Source organism: Sitophilus oryzae, unplaced genomic scaffold (assembly GCF_002938485.1).
Source record: "Sitophilus oryzae breed Bouriz unplaced genomic scaffold, Soryzae_2.0 scaffold_227_pilon_pilon, whole genome shotgun sequence".
Lineage (NCBI taxonomy): Eukaryota > Metazoa > Arthropoda > Insecta > Coleoptera > Curculionidae > Sitophilus > Sitophilus oryzae.
In genome coordinates this window covers 1,905,142-1,927,773 of record NW_022146782.1, presented here as the reverse complement: position 1 = coordinate 1,927,773, position 22,632 = coordinate 1,905,142, and the positions used below count along the sequence as shown (strand labels likewise).

General features: G+C 32.5%; 1 protein-coding gene across 1 annotated transcript in view; it reads right to left on the bottom strand.

Moving 5' to 3' along the window:
* The window catches only part of LOC115884362 (monocarboxylate transporter 2-like), a 129,821-nt gene that overhangs the window by 55,570 nt on the left and 51,619 nt on the right, over positions 1–22,632 (bottom strand). Inside the window, exons 2-3 of the mRNA XM_030902922.1 lie at positions 14,093–14,245; positions 853–1,008 (exon numbers count right to left, since the gene is read on the bottom strand). Of these exons, the coding sequence (XP_030758782.1) occupies positions 853–1,008; positions 14,093–14,245 (309 nt within the window). The remainder of the gene's footprint in view (positions 1–852; positions 1,009–14,092; positions 14,246–22,632) is intronic.

Here is a 22,632-nt window from a genome sequence, read left to right as displayed (position 1 = left end):
CTACTTATTTAAAGCCGGCGAATTTTTATATACTCTATATCTCAAAGAGGAATCGAGCAAAATATCAAGTGTGTTATATTTTTGGAAAGGTAATTTTAAAGTATTTTCAATAAATTAAAAATATACAGGGTGTCCCATATAAAAAATCAAATTTTCTGTTGATAATTCTTAAATTATTAATTTAAAAAAAAATATACATAAACCATTAAATTCTACGTAAAAAGGTGCTTTGGAAATGTTTTCATAGAAATACAAAATTTTCCATAGCAAAAAAGTTACAGCGATTTGTTAAAAATTCACATTTTTGAAAAACACCCCGTAACTTCGAAACGGTAACAGATATCGATATGCGGTTTTCACCATCATGTTTTTGACAAAAATTGAGCTCCAGACACCGATATTAGTTTTTGTCTATCTCCTATAGAAAAGGGTGTTTGCATTTAAAAGCGTCGAATTTGACCCACCCTGTACAGTATTGAACGCTTTACAAAAAAAGTCTTTTACAATTTTTCGATAAACCTACTCCTTCAAAAGTTATTCACGGTTAAGGTTAACAACTCCGTAAATTCCCAAATTCTTCAACTCTTTTGACAAAATTGTGATTCTTTTTGAAAAATGTAATGTATTTTACTGTAAAAATATACAATTCTGAAGGTGTTAAGGTTGGGAATTAAGAAATTTTCAAGTCTAATAAAGTTTAAACCATTTAATATTTAAGTATTATTTTAATAAACATTCTTTAGTTGGATAGTCTAAGTCTTGTAAAAGTTGTGTGGTTTACTGAACTTTTAACGCTAATATCTATTACTTTCATCTCTTCATGTAAAACTAAAACTATAGTATTTTTGTTACCTGTTGCCATAATGTAGAATTCTTTTTCACTTTCCGTTTTGCTTTTTATCAGGAATTTCATGGTGTAGAGGTAGAGCAATCCAAAGGCCAGTTGAAGTCCAGATGTTAGAAGATGCGCTAGAAAAGCTGCGCCGCAAACTAGCCAGCCCCATCCTCCTAAAACACACAAAAAAATTGGTGAAAAACACATTTAAAAACAACTACAAACAAACACTGCAAGCAATAAAATAATAGCTATTTATGTAAAAAGTTGCGAAGTAAATGTATTTTAAGCACGGAACGCAAAATTCGAGTGCTTAAAACACTATTTTCGCAACGAATTTCATACAAGATTTTTTGTGAAAGCGGATAATTTGAAATTTTCATGCTATTATTATTATTTATTTTTAAACCTTTTTTAAAATGTTCTGGTAATCGGTTTCTAAGGCATTATTTATGCATTGTTTAATGACAAAATTCGGTCAGTTTCAAACGTCGCCGTATTTCCTACAAAGTTTTGTGAAAAAATGAGTGATAATGACGAGTCTTTGGATATTCAATAAGCTGCTGAAACTGCGCTATCCACGTTAGTGCCCGAGAAGTCGAAAAACTTATACGAGACCACCTACAAGAACTTTGAAACCTGAGTCAAAGAAAAACATGTTGAGAATTTCACAGAAAATGTATTGCTAGCCTATTTCCTGAAGTTATCCACTACCTTAAAGCCGTCAATTCTGTGGAGTAAATATTCGATGCTCTCCGCACCATGATTTACCTGAACAGAAACGTAGATATTAGCAAATTCATAAACCTTATGGCATTTTTAAAAAGAAAAGCTTCCGGATATCAGGCAAAGAAATCAAAAGTATTTACAAAACTGGAAATAGAACGCATATTTACATTGTTTCTAACGATTCATTTTTTACTTTTAGGCACTAATGTCACTTTCAGATACTAGTGCCTAAAAGAATGTCATTTCTCAAATAAATATCAAAAACTGTCAATTTCGAAAAGCTTTCACAAAAAAGTTTTTATATATGTAAATAGTAGTTATAACATAAAGTTATAAGGATTTCTAATACAAGTAATGTCTATTCAACGAGCCAGGGAAGATTTCGACCAAAGACATTATAAAGAGACCGAACATCTCATTCATAAATACTCGTTGGTAGTGTATCAAACATTCCAATGTGTCAAACAAAGACAGAAGAGACAGAGAAGTCTAAAATTTCCGACCCCGGCAACTAAGCGCATTCGGATTGTTCTAATGGCCAGTGGCGTATCGTTTTTTGGAACGAATTTAATTAGTAAAGTAAAAGTAAAGTAATTAGTAAATTTTTTACTCCATATGAATATACTACATTAACACTTTTTCGTTAGATGAGTTTTGTTATAAGGTCTAATATAATAATATAATTAATATCCCACATATACTTATGTTGAAACGTTAGTAGGTAGTTTTCGAAAATCGCTCCAACGTCGATATTCAATTTAAACTTTCAGTTACTTCTATATAAACTTTCAGTTACTTTTGAATATTTACAGGGTGACTCAGGCTTCCGAAACAGTTCTATATTAGGTTTGTGGTTGGTGACTTTTCTTTCAATTTTTTTTAGAATATGGAGGCAATGGTAAAGCACATTTTAGATATTTTTGTAATCATAGGTGGCCGAAACATATTTTCAAACTAAAGTGGTAGATTTGCCATTAAATTTCCATTCCAGAAATACCTAGGGTTGCCACCTGTTCTTTTTTGAAAAGGACAGTCCTTTTTTGGAATAACTTGTCCTTTTGACTTTTTTTGACTTAAAAAGTCATTTTATTTACGTATTTTCCTGAGAGAAGAAGAGAACTTAGAACTTCCCGTTTAATGTCTGAGAAAATTACCTACAGCATACAGAAATATTCTTTTCGTCCAAATTTAATTAGAGGTGTTATAAAACTTATAAATAAATTTTTCTTGTTTAGAATAGGCAACATTATTTAGAACTTCCCGTTTAATCTCAAATGATAGTTTAGGTTTTAGTTTTACCTTTTTTGATCTTAAAAAGAACTTTCCAAAATTAGTAATTAGTAACGATTTAGTTAGTTCGCAATCGATAGCTTGCTGTGAAGTACTGTGTAATAGTTGTTTAATCTTGTATTACTAATAACTTTCTATACCTAAAATCAATATTTATTTTAATGAGAAAATTGTGTTTTTTTGGAAATATAAGACAAGATTTGACTTTCGGTCTTAAAATATAAGTAAAAAGATTTGACGCCTGGGTCACTCTGTATATGATGGTATGTACAAAAACTAGTAGTCTCTCAATGGGCAATTATTTACAGTTCGTCCCATTCTAAAAAAAGGTAAACATCGCACAAATAACTCTAGGAAGAGGTATTTGTATTGTACGGTGGTAAAAACTTGTCTAAACAAGACCGAAGGGGCAGATATAAGATATGATAAAGCAATAAAATGTAAAAAAGGACGGGTAAACACCTTTGTTTATTTGTTAAACAAAATTCCTTTAGAATATCGTATATAATGACCAAAATATGACGCAATTTAAAAAAAATTTCACTTTCTGGCATATAATAAAGTTTCAAATGCAACGTTTATATTCAAATTTGTTATGATCTACAACAGTTAGGTAGTAATTGAGACGAATTATAATTCAATTACCGGCTACTACGTTCTTGTTTTAATAGATCAAAATTCAACAAATATAATTAGAAATTATTTTAATTGTGAGAGGCTCCCTTGTGGGACGCCTATGTACGATTACGGCGGAAACAATACACCTACCTGTGAAAAGACAAATTCGGGTAATTTGAGCTTATTTTTCCACACATTTGACACTGTCGTACCATATTGAAAATTCGCAGATTCAAAAGTATGCTAAACAAAAACAAAAACTACTGAAAACCACTGAAAAGTTCCCTTCGGACTTGATTCCGACTTCAAACACACCGTAAGCTAAACGTAGTACGCTATAACGGACCAAAGGCCGTCGCGAGGGGTGGTGGGACGGACGGCCCATTTCATTCTGGAAGACTAGCAGCGACGTTGCCAATAGTTCTAGACGTTTCAGCACATTAAACAGTAAACACGTCCTTTAATAGTAACGCATATATCCTCTGGTTAATAACATATTATTACGCATGCTTCTTTAAAAATAAACTATTAATTTAATTAAGAAATTGAGATTTATTGATATCCGGTGGAGGTTTTAAAGTCACCTTTTCTGCAAATCAAACTAAGTAGATAGGCGCAAATTTGAGATGTGGCAATGTCGCTTTCTCTATCTCAGTTGGTTTTTACAGTACGTAGTCAACAAGTCAACCTCCGATTGTTTGATCGGGTTAAATGCATAATGTGATATCTGTTCTTACTAAATCTATGATTTCGACAAACGACATCCAAAAAATGACAGAAAATACAATTTACCCGTGAATTAAAATGACAAATAACAACTGTCACTGTTATGGACTCATTGTAAGACTATAGGTATATTCTTTCAATGTTCTGTGTGTAAAGTGCTGCATAAATATTAGGCAAACTTCTGCCTGTATATTAGAACTGTTTTATTTTTAGTATTTTACAAAGATAAATTTCTGTCTTTGGTGAAATAAAACTTAATTGGCAAACTATATAGATTTGCAAGGATATAACTTTTCTAGGGTAATTGTAGGGTTTAAATTTTTCATTTAGTTAAACAATTTTAATAAAGGGCAGGTCAGCATTGGCCTCATTTAACAGTTACGATGCTGGGCTGCTGTAGCTTTATTTTAAACAGTTAAATATACGGACTGGAAATCATCACGATTGTTTCCATTAACTGAAATTACAGAAACTAGAAGTAGACGACGTTAAAAGTATATTTCGTTAACTTCCGTACAGGGTGTATCTTCAAAAAATTCTACCATTTGGTATAGTAAAATTAATTTAGAATTTTTTTTTTGGATAATTTTTAGTTAATATTATTTATATACCGATTTAATATAAACAGTGCAAATATTTTAACTGATAATATTATTTTCCCTGAAAAAGAAGGAAGTATATGAGCTAAGACACCTTGTCCAAATTCCAAATTGATTAATTTAAATAAAACATATTTAAAAAAAAATGTTATTTTAAAAACTATGGCTATGACTTTCAGAATATTTTTATTTTAATATAATAATTTACAGTACAGTTTCCGAATACGAGGCATGTTTTTTTAAGTAAGTACCGTTTTGGAATTAAAAAAAAAAACGTGCAAAGATATCGCAATAATTTTATTTTTACATGAAAGCCTGTACCTTAATCTACTTTTCTACATAATTTCCGTAAATATTGAGGCACTTGTCATAACGTGGCACCAGTTTTTCAATACCCTCCTCATAAAATTCTGCCGCCTGACTGGTTAACCACTGTATCACAACTGTTTTGACTTCGTTATCGTCTTGAAGACGCTGACCGCCCAGGTGTTTCTTCAAGTGCAGGAATAAATGGTAGTCACTGGGCGCCAGATCAGGGCTGTATGGAGGATGATCTAGAGTTTCCCATTTAAAAGATTTTATGAGATCTTTGGTCCGATTAGCCACATGTGGACGGGCATTGTCATGCAGCAAAACAATACCCTTACTCAACTTGCCACGTCTTTTGTTTTGGATTGCACGGCGCAGATTGTTCAATGTCTCACAATAAGATGCTGCATTGATTGTCTCATTACGAGGCTGAAACTCCACTAGCAATCCTCCTTTTCTGTCCCAAAAAACTGTGCACATGATTTTCCGGGCAGAAATTGTTTGCTTAAACTTCACTGTTTTGGGTGATGATGAATGTCGCCATTCCATGGACTGTTGTTTCGATTCTGGTGTGACGTAGGCCACCCATGTTTCGTCACCAGTAACAATTTTGTCTAAAAATCTTCACCTTCATTGTGGTACTGCTCAAGGAAAGTCAATGCACTGCCTAAACGTTGGGTTTTGTGCAAATCCGTCAACATTTTCGGAACCCAACGTGAACACAATTTCCGGTAATTCAAGTTCTCGGTCACAATGTGATACAAAACACTACGAGAACATTGAGGAAAGTAGTCGCACAATGATGAAATTGTAAAGCGTCTGTTTTCTTTCACCTTTTCGTCCACTTTCTGCACCAAATCTTCATTAACGACCGAAGGACGCCTACTCCATTCTTCATCATGCACATTTGTGCGGCCATTTTAAATGCCCTTACCCATTTCCTTACCATTCCATCACTCATAATGTTTTGTCCGTAAACTTCTCAGATCTCACGATGAATATCGATCGGTTTTACGCCTTTAGCACTAAGAAATCGTATGACAGCCCATACTTCACAATCGGCGGGGCTCACGATTGTCGGAGGCATCTTAAACACTCAATAAACAACGTATACAATGAAGAATCAGACTGTACTGGCGTCTGTGCATAGACAAGAGATGTAGGTAACTAGCGCGCATGCGCGGAACGCCGACCGTAGCGCTGCGGCGGCGGAATCGCAAAACGGTACTTACTTAAAAAACATGCCTCGTAAATTCTCTGTATACAGGGTGCTACAAATTCGAGGTACGGGCACTGGTATCTCGGTAACCGTAATAGATACGAACATAGCTAAATTGGGGCAAAGCTGTGTTTTGGGAAGTTTACCAAGATGCCATCAAAAAAGTTTTAAAAATTTCAAAGAGTGCTGAGTTTTTTTGAAAAAACGGCTTTTTTTGAAAATCACTTTTATTTTTTCCTGTCGTTATTTTTTTAGAAAATCAAAAAACTAATTGCACATTGATAGTTATTTTTAGATTTTCAAATTAGCTAATAATTTGTGAGATACAGAGGTCCACACCTTTAATTCTTCTAAATACGGACCAGAGATATTTCAGGTATTTTCTATTTTCTGAGTACAATGATATGGCACACCTTATACTTTTTTTTTATTTTGGGTACCTTAACAACAACAAAACTATTTAATTATTACTTAAAATAATTTCAAGTTCCCGACTCTGGTTTTTTAAATTATTTTATCTGGATAATATTCATCGCAACAATATTGATCAGCGCTAATTAACAATTGATGATATATATATAAGTCGGTTCAGAACGTTCTACGACGTTTTCCTACACCTAACCTCCACTCTTCTCTATTTAGCCAGAGATCCTCAGGTATTTTCTATTTTCTAGTTCTTTATCCACACCCTCCTCCAGCTTCGTCGCGGCCTTCCTCTTTATTTCTGCCTCGAGGTGTCCACAGTAAAATTTGTTTTGGTATTCTGTGATCGGGCATTCGATGCACATGACCAACATATGAGTTGTTTTGTTCTTATGTCGTCCACAATTGTGTGTTCTGCTCCCATAATCTCTCTTACTCTGTCGTTGGTTATTTGTTCTCTTTTCGATTTTCCAGCAGATCTCCTCCAGTAATCCATTTCGGTCGCTAATATCATGTTTTCTGTTCTGCTTTTCAAATGCCATACTTCGCTTCCGTAAGTTATTATGCTTTTTACTACCGTATTATATATGTTCTTATTAGCTTTAGAGATTCCTTGATCCCACAATACAATAAGAAACATAAGAAGGAGCCCTCCTATCCATGTATTCATTCGATGGTGGGCGGAATACCCTCATAGGGTGGGGGATCGTTAGTTATTTTCAATCCAAGACGATTATATTTGTCACATTTGAATCACGATTTGAAATTTTGTTCTCTTGTGGTCTCCTACAGGATTGATTCATTTTATGTTATTTATTATTTACCCCTACTACTGATACTCCTCTGTAGTAAAGGCCACGAATGTAGATAGAAATTGTGGCAGAACTTAAATTAACAGTGATTTATCGCATGATGAAGTTAGAATCGACAGGCGCGCTATCATTTTTACATTAAAAACGTAAATGTTTACCGCAGACGTAAGTTTTAAAGGCCCGGTCTAATCATCTGCCTGCGCTCCTCCTACTTATTCTAAAATGTTAGCGTGATTGACAAAGACGATACTATATCGCGTTTCTTTGATTGATTCGTTTTTGTGCGTCAGTCCATTGGTGTGCTTGCAGTGCGACCAATGGGGCATTCCATTTTATATTTATAACCAAATATCTTCCAAATATATGTTTTGACAAGACTTTGACAGTTAAAACAACAAATTAAAACAGATTATATATTGATTATTATATGATTTGAAACACCACGGCACTGGAATTAAGTTTTATGCGACCTTGAACAGATTAGTTCACATGGTAGCGACCGATGAATCACTCCCAAACATTCGTGGCGTTCACTATATCAGCTTCCTTGCCATATATTCAAGGTCGTCGCGATCTTGGGCTAGGACTATCTGGTCGTTCGCAAAAAATAGGGTGTTTAGGGTGTCCTCATTTATTAGGGGATTCCCATTCCTCTACCCTTAAGCATCCATTTTTTTAGTGCTTGTTGCAGGTATATCTTGAATAGTATAGGAGATATGCAACATCCCCCTGCTTGAGGCCTTTTGTAATTTTTATGCTTCCTGACAGTGAGTCTCGTATTTTTATTCTAGCAGTTTGGAACAATTGGATGATTCAAATAAATAATATCCAGGTCAGCAATTTAAAGATATTCTACAAACTAGTTTCTAATGCTCTACATTTTCGAAAGAGTTACCACCCATTGCACAATTTTATTATTCGTTCAATTTTATTTACAGCTCTTTGAACTTTCTTCTTATACTTCCGAATGCATTTTATACTCTTTATTGTAAATGCTGAAAAATATTGATTTCACTTTTACAAATGACGTCAAGTCATTTTATTTTGGGATGTAATAACATCCCAAAGCGCAACTTTGCCCCCAATTTAACCACGTTCGTATCTATTACGGTTACCGAGATACCAATGCTCGTACCCCGAATATCGTGGCACCCTGTATATGGAACAATTTTATCTTTTTCTGTTAATCAAAGAACGAAAGAAAGAAAGAAAATATTTTCAATGCAACGATAGAAATCTTGGAGAGTGGAAAGAACTCTAGCCAGTAGAAATCCAATACTTCTTTGAGGAGAACCAAATTAAAAGGCTTTGGCCATTTGCATCTTGAACGGTACGTCGTAAAACCTTTGTTTTGTTTTGTCCGTTTTTCCAAGTTAATGTGCCGAAGTTAACGTTCTAAAAGAATAGCCCAGTGTCACGAACTCTGTATAAAACACGAATTTATGTCGATAAGATAATAAAAGGAATTTGAAAAACACAGAAAAATTGTATTGGAATAATCTAGATTAGATTTCCAAAAAATCCTATATCGGTTTTTCGCCAGTGCAAGAAAATCTACAAAATAAAATAGCTACCTTTTGTAAACACTTCTGCGTTAATCCAAACGGAAACTACTTGTTAGAAGTTAGATTTACAGATATAAAAATTTGCCTAACGAACAAAAAAATCCTTAACGTTTCGGAAAGTTTATCTCTTTCCGTCGTCGGAAGCAAAAAAAATACAAAGAATAAAGAAAAAATTGTTTAAATTCAAGTATTCGATAACACGTAGTTTTTTAACACAGATACGTCTTCAAAAAACCGTTGACGTTCTGTTAAAATGCTGTTAAAATGATATTATATCAAGTTAAACTTCAAAATTAACAATTACTATACTTGTTTTCACCTAAAATTTCCCAATATGACGGACTTCAGTATGTGAGGCTTAAAAAACGAAAATATCTGGACTGGAATCGACTGTAGTTCAAATCGTTCAAATTGATAATCTGTGGTAAATCTAATTGAACTCTGACACTTGGCTGACTGACGTTTACGCTTCCTTTTTCTAAATATTTTCATTATTTTTTGAGTTTTATTCACAAATTCTACTTGATTTTGTTCTTTTATTTAACCTGCAGCCTGCAGTACTAATTATATACTTATAAATAATCTTTTCACCGATCAAGAACTGAGGAATAGGCTGGAAGATATTAAAAAAATGTGCAAAACGCTTAAAAACGTATTAGAAAACATTGACTCGTCGGCAAATTCGTGAAAATAAATTAGTCCAGATGTTTGTAAAAAGGTCTCTAATTATTTTGAGAAGTTTCCTCGTATCAGTAATTTTCAGGTTTGTAATATGTATATGATAATAAATAGATCAAAACTTATATTAATTTCAGGAAACAGCGCGGGCATTACAGATTGTTGTAAATTAGTTTTAAAATATAAAGAAGGTTTAAAACAGGTTTAAAAGTTGAGTTAGTAGAAAAGACCTAAATAAGGTAATGTTGGTAATGGGACAAAAGATCAAATAACACTTGAAATATATGTATAATAGGTAAAGCACAGAATATCTAGCTACGCAAGCTAGATATTCTGTGGTAATAGGTACAATTGTAAATAGTTTTTATGAATCTATTTGATATCTTGTTATCTCATTGTTTTCATATTTCTTGAAATATATATTTTTTTTTACTTTACAGGATACACAAACAATAATAAAAAATACAGTTACTCACTAAAAGCACTTAAGGTTTGTAATAGATGTAGTTAGAATATCAAACACCAAACCAAACCAAAAATTATGTTTTATTTTACTGTTATTCCTCACATTTGAAAGGAAAGTCATTTCATAAATAAGCAGAAGGACATCGTATAGTACACTCTACATATATTAATAATTCTTTTTTTATCCTATATTTGTTAGTTGACGCATCACTAGGTATAAAATTTAGTACTGATTCCAGACCTATAGTTGTGGTTGTGACATATTCTGATGTGTTTCTGGCAATTTAAAATAAGTTAATATTTAAACAAACATTTCTGGCTTTCCTGACAGTAGTGTGAACACAAATTTAATAAAGGTATAATGTGGATAATGTTCTGATTATTACAGTTTGCATGGATGACTGTTTTTGTATGTTGTTATTTTTAATAAAGTATATTTAATGTGTTTTTCAGTATTTCTTTTTCCCTCAGAGGATTGTGTGTTCTAATCTTTATATATAAATTTTCATAAATTATATCTACAAAATTTATTACCCTATAACTTTTTGCTAAACACTTTGTAGTTGATACAGTTTAACAGTATATAAAAGAACTATTTAAATAAGATGTTTGAAAATATATAGCTGTTTTTGTACACATCAATTCAATTTGTGATTAACTGTACTGAAATAAAAACAAATTAAGAGAAATGGGGTGATCTATCAACTATAACATGAAACGCATCATCCTATTTCCAAGTCTTCTATTAATTTCACTTATTAAACAACTATTTTTATTCAATAACCTTGATAATTCTAGGAACTCTCAGATATCGTCAAAACATGAAAACAAAATTAACTTTTATAGTTCCTACCTCCCTTTAACTGAAATATAAGAAACAGAGGGGAGTTAATATTCTGACTGAGAAAGTTTATCAAATACCTTTTAGTAAAATCTCTTCGGATCTGCGGTAAAATACCTTTATTCTTATTAAATAGTTTCAATAATCTATGTTTTTATTTATGATTTATGACAACCACCTAATAACCTAACTATAACGCCAACTTGACAATCCCAATGTTATTGTTAACCAAAGAGTAAATCAATTTCTGAATTCGCTAACGTCAACTTATTTTTCATCAAAAAAAATTACCAATTTTCGTAACTAGGTCGGCCATATTGAGGAACTTTTAAAAGAATTGTACTATACCTGATAACAATTACTTAATAAGGAAAAACCAAAGAACCCCAAACTTTCTGTATGATTATTTTTAATTTTTACGTATGTTATGTTTATTTATTTATGTTCTTTAAAATCAAGGAAGCGATTGCCATATATTACTAACATCTACAGATGCAGGAGCAATACATTTATTTTTATTAGATTGTATTAAAAAAGCCTCTTTTATTTTTCTTTTAGAGGCTATCGTTTCTTTCATTATAATTTTGGCGTTATTAAAATTTATTCTGTGTCCTGTGTCCCATGAATGCTGACAACTCTTAGATTTGTGACCATCCCCCTTTCTTAAAAAATCTTGATGTTCTTTAATTCGAATATTTAAACGAAAAAAAAAACGACGGAAAGAGATAAACTTCCGAAACGTTAAGCATTTTTTTGTTCTTTAGGCAAATTTTTATATCTGTAAACCTAACTTTTGACAGAAGTGCTGGGACACCCCGTATATGTACTTTTATGTTCGACAAATCAAACATAATTTCCAAGAGAACGAGTTCTGTCGATGTATTATCGGCTCTTTACAAAAGTTATGACATATTTTGATGGCACAGCTTAACGTCTAATTTCGTGACTATTGCCCTTCTCGACTCAACTTGTGTTGAAGGCGTTGCTAACGCAAATATAAAGTTTAGAGGGTGCTAAAACTTTTACTACAGATATATTATAATTGCTTCAAATTTGTTTGATCAGATTTTCTCTTCAACATTTCAGGGAAATATTGTGCTTGAATTTATCTTAATAAAATCTACATTGTTACTTTACAAAAATGTGTGATTACATTTATAGAAAAAAATTGGAAATTTCTTGAATATGAATCATGAATGTTTCTGATTATAGTTGTTCTTCTGATGGTAAATGGCCAAGCAAGAAAGTGGCAAGAAAAAGGAGCAAAAGCATGTTTTTTATTCTTAACCCAGATTAACAATAAAAAAACAAACAACAATTCACGGCGGATCTCGATCAATTTCAGGAAACGTGGGAACTAATTTTTTAACACGGGCTTATATTTTGTTTATCGTACTATTTTGTGAAATAGAATATCCCTGCCACACACATTTACTTTCTGTGGACATTGCGTCCTTGTTTCGACAAACCTGTGTTGGTTTTCTTTGTTCCAATATCGATAATTTTGAACATTGGGTTCATTATTTAAGGCAAACGTGCATTCGTCAGTGAAACATATGTTTTTTAAAAATTCCCTATCCGTGTTTACCCTTTCCATCATATCAAAACAAAACGCCTGCCGCCGTATTTCGTCCCCATCTCGTAGCTCTTGGTGCTTTTCATATTTGAAGGAATAGTATTTATGTCGTTTCAAAATTCAAAACGCTGTAGTGTGATCTATTCCTATTTCATCCTCAAGTTTCCTTGTGCTGATTGATCTTTCAAACGTTCTCTTCCACGCACAATAAAACTTCCAAGTCGGTATCATTTCTTGCATCTTCTCTTTGTTCCTGCCTTGCTTCACATCTGCAGTTATTTATTAGGGTACCTTTGGTCTCAAATCTTTGGCTATTCCTTGCGATTGTAGATTTTCCAGGTATCGGCCTATTCGGATACAGAGCAGCAACCATGTCCGACACCTTTTGATAACTATTTCCTTGATAATACCATTTCATCATCACTACTTTTTCTTCGGTAGTATAATTCATGGCTAATATTTTCGATGTAGGTATGAGTTTTTAATAATAATAATAAAGCACTAAATAGATACATTTCTGAAATTACAACTTCATTTGACAGTTATCTTTTACCTTGACTGGTGTTCATAAGTAAATACAGGGCCATAAGAAAGGAGAAATATTTAAAAAGAAATCGGCGATAACTCGTAAACGAGCTAATCAAAAATATCTAAAGTTATTCTTTTGAATGTGGGTTTTAGTGCTCTTCAATAAACCTAAATAGAATTATTCACTAAAATAATTAGGGAAGCCAATAATTGACCCCATTAAAATTTACATGGGATTTCCTATGTCCCGTCCGATGATGCAACACCCGGTATAGTTTTATATACTAATTCATTATAATAAAATTAAGTCATGAAAATATTGTAATTATATTCCTGCAGTTTAAGTGCAAAGTTTTGTCCCTAAATATCTACTATACATTAATTCTGTGGAATATATATCAATATAACATAAATCGAGATATAATTAACGAAATATTATCGTAACAAACGTCTAGGTTTACTTATTTCACTGAGATTTATGAAAAAAAATCCTTTGCCTCCGGTACAGATACCGCTACGTTTTGGAAATAGCTCAAAACAAAACAGAATTGAACGAGGCAACAAAAAACGCAAAAAAATCCCCCCTCGCCCTCCCCACGAGTAGTTTTCAGGCCCTTTTAAGAATCGAAAGTAGGTCGAGGTACATAATAGAAGGAAAGATAAAGGGGCAGAAGGAGCCAAGGAAGAAGAAGAACATCATGGCTCAAAAATTTGAGAGAATGGTTTGGAATGACTTCAAACCAATTATTCAGAGCAGCCGTTAAAATTAGAATTGCCATGATGATTTCCAACCTCCATTAGGAGATGGAACCCGAAGAAGAAAAAAATAATAAAATATAAAGAATACGTGGCTGCAAATAAAAATATTCTGTGTCTTACCTTCGGGATAATAGTGCTGTTTGATGGTGGCCGTGTCCACGTCTCTTCTCCGAAGCGCCGGTATATTTCGATGTAGCGAGTGCAGTTCTCTATCACAGATAACGGGAAAGGAGTCCTCGTCCTCGGGAGGCCTGAGCACCGGCGTGCCCCGATCTGAAACAACGACAAAGAAAACAATCTTATTTTCTCGTTAGACAAGCCGAGAACGTTTCCAGTCGAAATAAACGATGTTCATCTCGCACTGGTTTATTTTTCGCGCTTTGCTTCTGCAAAGAGATTGTTTCGTTTGGGAAGGAGATAGAGTCGTGGTCTCTTGGGTCAGTTTCCAGATTTGTTTTTTGTATCTTGCAGTAAATTATGTTTTGGATTGGCGATAGTCAGTAACAGCGCGTAACTTTTTATAATATGTAAAATATAGTAGACTAAATATGCACATTGATTTGTTTTGACACAACATATACAATAAACATAAACAAACCCTCCGCCGTGTTTCGGAAAGTATTAGCCATAGAATGGGCGGAAAAATATTTATAATTAAAGATAAAGGGTACTATAAATAATGGCATCATAATCATTAGCAAATTTCAGACTTTTTTGTTTGAATTTTTTTGACCAATCTTCTAAAATGAAGTGGTGGGTGAAGGTTAGATCTATTTTTTTAATGTTAATAATTCTGGACTGAGTAAACGACATCCAACAAACTAGGTTCAATGAGTTTATGATATTTATTAACAAGTTCATATACAGACCGGACCACCGCACAGTGCTTCGAACATATGGCTCTAGAGGACAAAAATCCAAAACTTCTCTTTTATTGTAAGCAATTTATTCAAACTAGGTTTATCTGACACAAATGATGAGTACTCTCATTGTACTAAATGATGATGTTCTTAGTCCCACGTTTATGAAAAAAAATCTTATAAATAATAATAATGTTGGAGCTGTGTTCCATCTAAGCAAATAATAAGTTTTAGTATGAAAACGGTGTAAGTATTAAATAAATTCCTGTGATAAAAAAGAATTGAAATAACATTAGAACATGATTCCTACAATATAAGCCTAATATAAGATAAAAATGTTTTTCTTTAATGAAAAAGAAACATTAATGTTATATTTAATTAAAAAAAAACTTAAGATACTATAAATTTAATTTAGGACAACAAAATGCATAGATCGTAACTACTCTGATTCAGGAGAATCACTGCTGACAGAATCTTCCAAATTTATAGTATCCAAATCACACGTAGATGAAGTATCCTCACATATAAGATATTTCTGTACATCATTTTCTAATATGTTACTTTTTCGCGTTGTTACTGTTCATTTTGTCGGTATGAGGGGTTCGGATGTTAATAGTTACCTCTTTAATAGACCATATCCATATATTATTTTTCCTTTTCTTGGGTATGAGATTTTATAATAAATTGAAAGATGGACACTTTTTTTATGCGACGTTTCGCTCCAACATAGTGGACTTTTTCAGGCACAAGTGGTGTCTCATTTGACTGGAAGGTTCATCAATATCTAATAAGAACATATTTTTTGAAATACAAATAATTTTGAGTTCTTGTCCTTATGATCAAGCCAAGTATTAGCCAGATCTGAAAAGTATTATAAAATAAAGTTCGTCGCAAGCAGACGCAGGTGAACTATACAAAAATTAAAAGTGTATGAATATGGCAACAAAAATATTCAATAAATACGATGTTTTGATATGTTTTTTTTAAATGCCTTTTTGAAGTTTGAAAACGTAAAATTTTTATACCCATTTAAGAATCATCTTAAAAAATAAATAAAAACTAAACAATCACGAACTTGTAGTTAACTGTAGTTACGCCAATAACTCTGTGATGATTCTGAATCATTGTCGAAAATATATCATTCGATTTCCACTTGAAATATCTAATTTAATCGATAGAAAAGCGAGAAAAAGTAGAATTCATTCACGAACAGTAACGGTTCGACCTCTTTACCGAAAAATAACCACGCTCCAGATAAAACTTATTATTCGTTGAGACCGATGCCACTGCAACCGACAATCTTTATTCCCCTTTTTTGTCCCGAACAGACGTCCGCTTTCAAATCGGGAACAGTCGATTCCGTAAGCGATACATATTCTTGCTGTTCGCTGGTTTCGATGAGAGCCGAAGTTTTCCAGTCCACTCGAAAATCCGACGAATTGTTTTATCAGATTCGTTCTCGAAAAATAACAATACTGTGAAAATGAAATCTTGGTTTTAAAGTGGAAGAAAAATATTTATTTTTGTTTTACAGCGTTTTTTTTCTCTTATTATTACAAAGAGTGGAGACTGGCCGAAGTCTCAAAGGTAAGTGTGTCTGCTGTCGACATTCCTAGCCGACACGTTGATTTTATTTATTTAAATAAAGATATTTATTTATTTAAATAGAACAAGCAGCACAGATAAACATCTTTTACCAACATGCTGATCTCGTGGTGAGACAATAGTGTACTATAACGATGCGACGCGGAGGCTCCAAGGAGAACGACAGTTTGTATTGAAATGAAATTTTGTGAGCATATGTAGGTTAATTTAGAGCACTTTTTAAAAATATAGAGAGTTCTACAGGGTGTCCCCAAAAAAGTTACATATCAAAGTTGTGTTTTTTTCTAATGGAACAACCTATATAAATATATTAATTGATATTCGGATTCTGAGAGAAAAACAAAGGTGAGTTTTATAAAAGAAGTATATGACAAAAATGTAAGGTTTAACATTTTGTAAAAATAAAGAACATTTTTTAAATTACAATAAAAGCTACCTAAATTGGAATTTACCATTATTAACTATTGTACTTTAAATCAAATTAAAACTTGATTCAAAAAGAAAGTTATACAGGGTGAGACAAAATTAATATTGAACATTGGTCACCTTTAAAAGCATATAATAAAAGCACCTCTTTTATTTTAAAATGAACACCCAGTATATTTTTCCGATATTCAGTGGAGACTTCACGTACCTTAAATAGTTTCAGGGGAAGCAACCTTAATAGTATTTCTTCAAAATACTATTAAGGTTGCAACCTTAATAGTATTTTGAAGAAATACTATTAATGTTGCTTCCCCTGAAACAAAGATTTTCCTAGATATCTTCATTTACATTATTTACATTTAAAATCTAGGTGGCTGGTGATATGTCGGACGGTACTTCAACATAGCTGTCTAATTGGTCCAACTTTAACAACTAGTTATCATTTTGTGTCAGTTAAAACACAAAAAAATTATCTTACATCAGAGAGAATTAATAGAGTACTTAAATGCTCCTGATTTTATCTAGTCTGGTTTTTTTATGGGGATATGTTAAAGACAGTGTTTACAAAACTCGACCAACTATTGTCGACAAAATGAGAGAAATTATTGTAGCTGCTTTTCGAGGCAGAACTCCACATATGCCTTTTAAAATGAAAAGATCTTTTGAAAAGATAATCATTTTATGCAGTTAACAGGAAAGGAAACATTTTGAGCATTTGATTTCATCTAGCTAATTTTTGTCACATAATAATTATAGGTTTATATCTCGGTTTATATCTAGTTTTAATTCTGTAATAATTAAAATATGTTTTAAACTTTATTACTTACTATCTTTCTATTACCGTTGAGTATTTTATTATACATCCTTTAATTTTTGTTAAATTAACAAAAGGTATATCACAGCCATCCCTAGATTTTTTCAAATCTACTGACGCAAAATCATAAAAATTTAAATATCTAGGAAAATCTTTGTCTGAGGGGTAGACAACCTTAATAATATTTTGGAGATATATAAATTTCCTATTGAACACCGGAATAATATACTGAGTGTTCCATTTAAAATAAAGGAGTAACTTGCTTTTAAAGGCTAATATTCCATATTAATTTTGTCTCACCCTGTATAACTTTTCGGGTGAAATTTCAATTTGATTTAACATAGAATGGTTACTGTAATTAAATATCATGCTATACGAGGTCAATTAAAATTTAGGTAGCTGTTATCGAAATTTAAAATTTACTCTTCATTTTCACAAAGCGTGAAATATGTCAAAATCCTTAGATTTTTGGTATATGATTTTTTAATAAAACTCACCTTTATTTTTTCCTAGAATCAAATCAATTAATATATAGGGTGTTCCATTAGAAGAAACACAACTTTGCTGTGTAACTTTTTTGGGGACATCCTGTATAATTCTATATATTTTTATAAAATGCTTTCAGTTAACCTACATATGCTGCCAAAATTTAATTTCGATATAAACCACCTTTCTCCTTGGAGCCTCCGCGGCTTATGAGAGGTGCCACCCTGTAGAGACAATGAGAGGCAATGCAAAAAAAATAACCAGGACAGACTGGCATACCATACCGAAAACCAAGAGCACGACGACGGATAGAAATACCTACCAAAAACATGGTCACCATCGAATTTATGATACCCTGTCTAAAGCATGATATTGTTAGAACGAAGGATCTACATTCTCAACATTGAGAATAATTCTCTTTGCCTCTAACGCACCATTTTCAATTATCCTACCTATTTCAATTGACGACAAAGATCGTAAATAAGCACCGATGGGGCCCTTTTTAATTTCCACATCGTCGCAATTACCCCGTTTCCCCTCATGCTCGTCCATTATGGTCGCAAATTAAAATTTTCACGGAAACTTCTCCATTCCACCACAACACGGCGTGTCCCTTGTTACGCTCATTTAGGGGTGGTTAGGGTGGCAGCCCTTAATTATGAAAGGAAATTTATTTTATCGCTTTGACGGAAAACCAGCCGAGCAGAGGCAGGAAAATACGGTTTGTTTCCGGTGAGTTTTTCTGATTGTTCTCGATTCGTAATAAACGGGAATAAAAATGCAAAAAGGACAGTTTTTTTATTTAATTACATCGTTTAGATATCGTGTAAATTACACAGGTCAGTCATGGATCAGGTGTTTCAGTAGCGTATTTGGCAGTGGCGGCTCGTGATTATTATTGTATGGAGGTCAATGTCTAAAAATATTGTGTCGATTTTTTTTAAGATGCGCTCAAATTTAATTGGTTTCTTACAAGGTACTTGTACGTTTAGTTAAAGGAAAATAAGTCTAAAAATAAATACAAATTCTGTTAAAATGAAACCGACTCTTACATTTTTAAACAGGTGGTCTAGTTCCATTTCTCTAAAAATCCAGTCAATGTTCTTTACACACATTTTCCACGGTATGATTTAAAATACACATAAATAATAATGTCACAAAAATATAAATGCATATACCGTGCTGGCAACTGTTACTTTTGGGTCGGCATTTACATGTGTGGAAGTAAATCGCATATACCGGGTGTTGCATCGTCGGACGGGACATAGGAAATCCCATGTAAATTTTAATGGGGTCAATTTTTGGCTTCCCTAATTATTTTAGAGAATAATTCTATTTCGGTTTAGTGAAGAGCACTAAAACCCACAATCAAAAGAATAATTTTAGATATTTTTGATTAGCCCGTTTACGAGTTATCGCCGATTTCTTTTTAAATATTTCTCCTTTCTTATGGCCCTGTATTTACTTATGAGCACCAGTCAAGGTCAAATTTACCTATTTAGTGCTTTATTATTATTGAAAACTCATTCCTACATCGGAAATCTCAAAAGATGTATTTATAAATACAAATTAATACGAATTAAAATAAAATAAAGTAATCAATTACCAGGTTAATTATAGTATTATTACAATATTCAATAACTTATTAATTTAGGTACTATTAAATTGTTAGAACTTTAAGATTTAAGATGTTCAAATATTCCTCTATCGACTGCTAGACAATAACCCAAACGATCATAAAATTTTCTTCTTACATTCGCTAGTTGGTAAACTGAAATTCTATTGCATTCGGCAGAAATAGCATCTTTTAACTCGTCTAGGTTTGGATATTTTTTATCCTTGCATATTCTGTTTTTTAAATGGCCCCAGAGGAAGAAATCACTTGGCGAAATATCAGGACACCTTGCTGGCCAATTTACTGTATGATTTAGGCCAATAACGTTTCCGTTAAAACTATTGTCTAAATATTCCCGAACACACACACAGCCAGGGTACTATGTGCCGGGCAGCTATTCATTTGGTACCAAACTTCCTGATTTTCCCTAGCGGCATCATGTAAAGCAGGTAAAATATGATTTTCGAGTAGTTCCAAATAATATTCTGCATTTAAATTTCGCGTAAGAAATAATGGCCCGATAATATTGTGTCCGAATATTCCTGCCCAAACATTTACTTTCTGTGGATATTGCGTCCTTGTTTCGACAAACCTGTGTTGGTTTTCTTTGTTCCAATATCGATAATTTTGAACATTGGGTTCATTATTTAAGGTAAAGGCTCTTTCCATCATATCAAAACAAAACGCCTGCCGCCGTATTTCGTCCCCATCTCGTAGCTCTTGGTGCTTTTTATATTTAAAGGAATAGTATTTATGTCGTATCAAAATTCGAAACGCTGTAGTGTGATCTATTCCTATTTCATCCTCAAGTTTCCTTGTGCTGATCTTTCCATCGTTCTCTTCCACGCACAATAAAACTTCCAAGTCGGTATCTTTTCTTGCATCTTCTCTTTGTTCCTACCTTGCTTCACGTCTGCAGTTATTTATTAGGGTACCTTTGGTCTCAAATCTCTCGATATTCCTTGCGATAAAAAATTTTAAATATTTTTATATTTAAAATTATTCTTTTGAATGTGGGTTTTAGTGCTCTTCAATAAACCTAAATAGAATTATTCTCTAAAATAATTAGGGAATTCAATAATTGACCCCATTAAAATTTAACACCCGGTATAGGGAACTTATTAAGTCGGAGTGAGAGAAATGCGACCGACCGATGCGACGCGCGAAGGTTTGCTGTTGCGGCGTTGCCGATACGCCTTTCCTATCAAGTAAAGTAAAATCACGATCGCAAATCGCTTATTTTTAAAAGACTTTTTTTCAAGAGATAACTAGATAAAATCATTAGACATGTTTCTGAGCATCTGAAATGGAATTATAAGGACATCGTTAGGGTGTCATTTTTTTATAACGAGAAAACGTCACTAATCGCGATAATTTAAAAAGTCAACTTTTTAACACATAACAGGCCATAACTCAAGAACCACTTTAGATATTGAAACTTTTTTTTATTTCCAAGATCGGATATTTTACAATATGTTTACATAAGAAAAATTCGATAAAGCTGTTTTTTCCATTCAAAAATTGTAAACAATACATCCATTTACTTTTACAGCATAGCAATTTTCAGCAATCGTGTAATTTTTTTATTGATGAAGATTTTCACATACTGTCTACAAAGAAAATACAGCAGAAATATTAACAAAGTTCTTGAAAAACTTGAAAGTAATTATTATAACTAATCTATTTTTATTAGAAATACATTTTCTTAACAATTTTAATAACTAATAATATTTATTGAGACACAAGCAACCACAAGAAGCCAATTTCACATTCCTTAGCATCATTGCCATTTCCTGTCCTTGCGGTAGGAGCGCTAAAGTCTAAAACTAATCAGCTAAATATTTTCTTTAATAACTTTTCCCCTTTTACGTCGTTGTTTTGAAGGGAATTAATAGACTCTTCAAACTTTAATTTATGAAACCACTTGCTTGCGCTGTTTCCTTGCTGTTTAAAGGGTGTTCCATTTTCTTTTCATAAGTCCTGAAAAAATGCATTATACACTATTTGTTTTTTTTAGAAGAACTCCATGCAGTTTATATTATCAATAGTTAATGATTACAGAATTAAATATATATATATATATATATATATATATATATATATATATATATATATATATATATATATATATATATATATATATATATATATATTTTTATATATTTTATATATATATATGTTTTTTTTCTTGGACATAAGACTCCATCTCATCGTTCCACCAGTATTTCTTGTTGGTAGAGTATTCTTTTGTTCCTATTGCCTCTTTGGTGGCGGCAATTAGACTACTTTTAATGTTCTCGTAGATTTCATTAAATGTGCATTCCTCAGGATCCAAGAGCTTACTATCGAGTCGTCTTTGATACAAAAACACAGTACTGTCATCAATAAAGCTGTTAAAGTTATATTGTACTGTATTCAATGATTCCATTGGTATCCCAGTGTTATGATTTTCTTGGAGCTTATCCATTTTTCTAAAATGTATTCTTATTTTGGCTCTTACTAGAAAGTGATCCGGAAATATGTAAATGAATACGTAAATGAATTAAAAATAAATAAAAAAATAATAGGTACAATATTTCTGGAAAATAAACACTTATTAAACGAAGATTTAACATTCTTGTTACATATTTCCTGTGGATTTACAATCAATTAAATCAAAACCTTTTTAGCGGAATTCAATTAAAAATTTAATTATACACCGCTTCCCAAATAAAGGGCAGGATGACTTCTGGCTTTACCGTTTCATTTTGGCCATTAACTACTTTAATTAAGCTTCGATTTCTTTGTTACTTCACTGGTTCAAAGTGTAATTTAGTAAAGCATTATCTCGCTCTCATCTCTATAAAGGACGACA